This window comes from Sinocyclocheilus anshuiensis, unplaced genomic scaffold, assembly GCF_001515605.1.
Source record: "Sinocyclocheilus anshuiensis isolate Anshui unplaced genomic scaffold, SAMN03320099.WGS_v1.1 scaffold2275, whole genome shotgun sequence".
Taxonomy (NCBI): domain Eukaryota; kingdom Metazoa; phylum Chordata; class Actinopteri; order Cypriniformes; family Cyprinidae; genus Sinocyclocheilus; species Sinocyclocheilus anshuiensis.
This window is the reverse complement of record NW_015542331.1, coordinates 64,516-66,463: the sequence shown is the minus strand read 5'-3', so window position 1 is coordinate 66,463 and position 1,948 is coordinate 64,516. Positions and strand designations below refer to the sequence as shown.

Below are 1,948 nucleotides of genomic sequence, written 5' to 3'. Positions count from 1 at the left end.
GTGTGTGTGTGTGTGTGTGTGTGTGTGTGTGTGTGCGCGCGCGTAACTGTTACTGAAAAGTGATGTTTAAATGTGTGTTTGGGGGGGATGAGCTCTAAGGCTCTACATTAAGGCACCGGACGAAAGAAATCAAATCAAAGAACAAAAAAACCCCAGCTAGAGAAGATCTCTCACACTAACACACAACACTAACCCCAAAACACTGGACAAAGTCTTGTCTAAAACGCTCCGCCACTCCTCTGCACCGACAGACAGCGTCTCCAGGTCCACTGACGGTCTCTATGTAGTGGTGAATGCGCTTTTTGTTTAAATTCATTTCTTTCTTTCTTTAAAATAAGTAAGAAGAAACATGAAATGACTTTCTCTTTACATTTGTTTTTTGTTTTGTTTCAGAAATAAAAATGATGTCAGCAAGCAGTCGTGAGTGTGAGAAACATTAGAGATGTGTTTTATGGAGAATCCCATGAGAAGGACAGAACGGAAGAGTGTTAGACAGAAATGAGGGATGAGTGAATGAGAGAGAGAGAGAGAGAGAGAGAGAGAGAGAGATATAGAAGAACAGATTGTGTGTGTGTGTGTGTATAAAGTGTGTGAGCAACTGTGTGTGTCTGTTCAACTGCAGCACTTGGTCTTCCATCCTGTGACTCCGCCTCCAGTGCTGATGTCCACGTTTTCACTGTTGGGCTCCTTTACGGGCGTCTGCGGAAAAAACAACAACACAAAATAGATATGAACAAACATTTTGGATGTGCAAACATCACATTTTGGGTTTTGGAGTGAACCCGGGTTTGTTTTGATCGCTTTCTGGTGCCCAAGTCACTGCTGCTGTCCGGCTGATCAGGACGCTTAAACAAACTGAGCCACAGTGTTCATTAGGGGTGTGCGATAATATCGTAATTGTTGTTTTAACAATATGTGATCTGACATTATCGAGTATGTCACTCACTTTGCATCTCTTGATGAAGCCTATTAGAATGCCTGGTAACACTTTATTTTAAGATGTCCTTGTTACACGTTACATGTACTTGCTGTTATAATAACAATAAATTAGGCATAATTACATGCAATTAACCCTAAAACAAACCCTCATCCTATCCCTAACCCTATAGTAAGTAGTGCTGGGCGGTATGACCAAAAATTTAGATCACGGTATTTTCCAAAATTATACCGGTTTCACGGTACATGACGGTATTTTTTTTTCATGCATGACTGGGTGTTAACCATATTTTCTACTGATTGAGAGAGGAAATACTGCAGTATATTGACTTAAAATTACCTATTTTACTGTCATGATGAGTGAATATTGTCAAAAAATACCACACTAAATAGTGACTAAACACGACCCCTTTTAATACAAGTGAATATGTCAAAAAAATACCACACTAAATAGTGACTAAACACGACCCCTTTTAATACATGTTAACCAGGAGTCACTCTCGTTTATAATCACGGCATCGTCTGATAAAATCAACATGCATCTACACTAAAGAGCGGCTATGCGGTTGTTTTGGCTATATAACTTTTTTGTCTCATGCAGCGCACTGCCTGCGTCTGAGTAGCAAACTAAAAAAAAACAAACAAAAAAAGTGCATGTGATATTAACAGACGAACTACGCTCATATTTATAATTCCAAACAATCAGTAAGCGACAGCTGCTAGGAAACGCTGTTTTGTCCTCATTTATTGACGAGTCGACTGCGGTGCGGCTAACTGAATGTGCTGCTTCACTGCCGCTCACTGCACAGAACAGACGCCGAGAGAGGTGACACTTCTCCGGGAAAGTCAGACCTCGCGTTCGCGGGACAGCACTGGCGAAATCTTCCAACTAAACCATAGCTAAGGTTTATCCCAAAAAGTCGCTACGTTTGTCAGTATGTATATTCTATGGGAAAAAAACGCTAAAAGTTTCTGAAAGTTGCTAAATCTAGTGCTAAAGTCGCGCTCGTGT

At 40.7% G+C, this 1,948-nt stretch overlaps 1 protein-coding gene across 1 annotated transcript in view; it reads right to left on the bottom strand.

The window, feature by feature from the left end:
* Positions 1–371: 371 nt before the first annotated feature.
* rab10 (RAB10, member RAS oncogene family) overlaps positions 372–1,948 on the bottom strand; it is a 26,122-nt gene continuing 24,545 nt past the window's right edge. Inside the window, exon 6 of the mRNA XM_016489442.1 lies at positions 372–699. Coding sequence (XP_016344928.1) covers positions 613–699 — 87 coding nt within the window. The 3' untranslated portion in view covers positions 372–612. The remainder of the gene's footprint in view (positions 700–1,948) is intronic.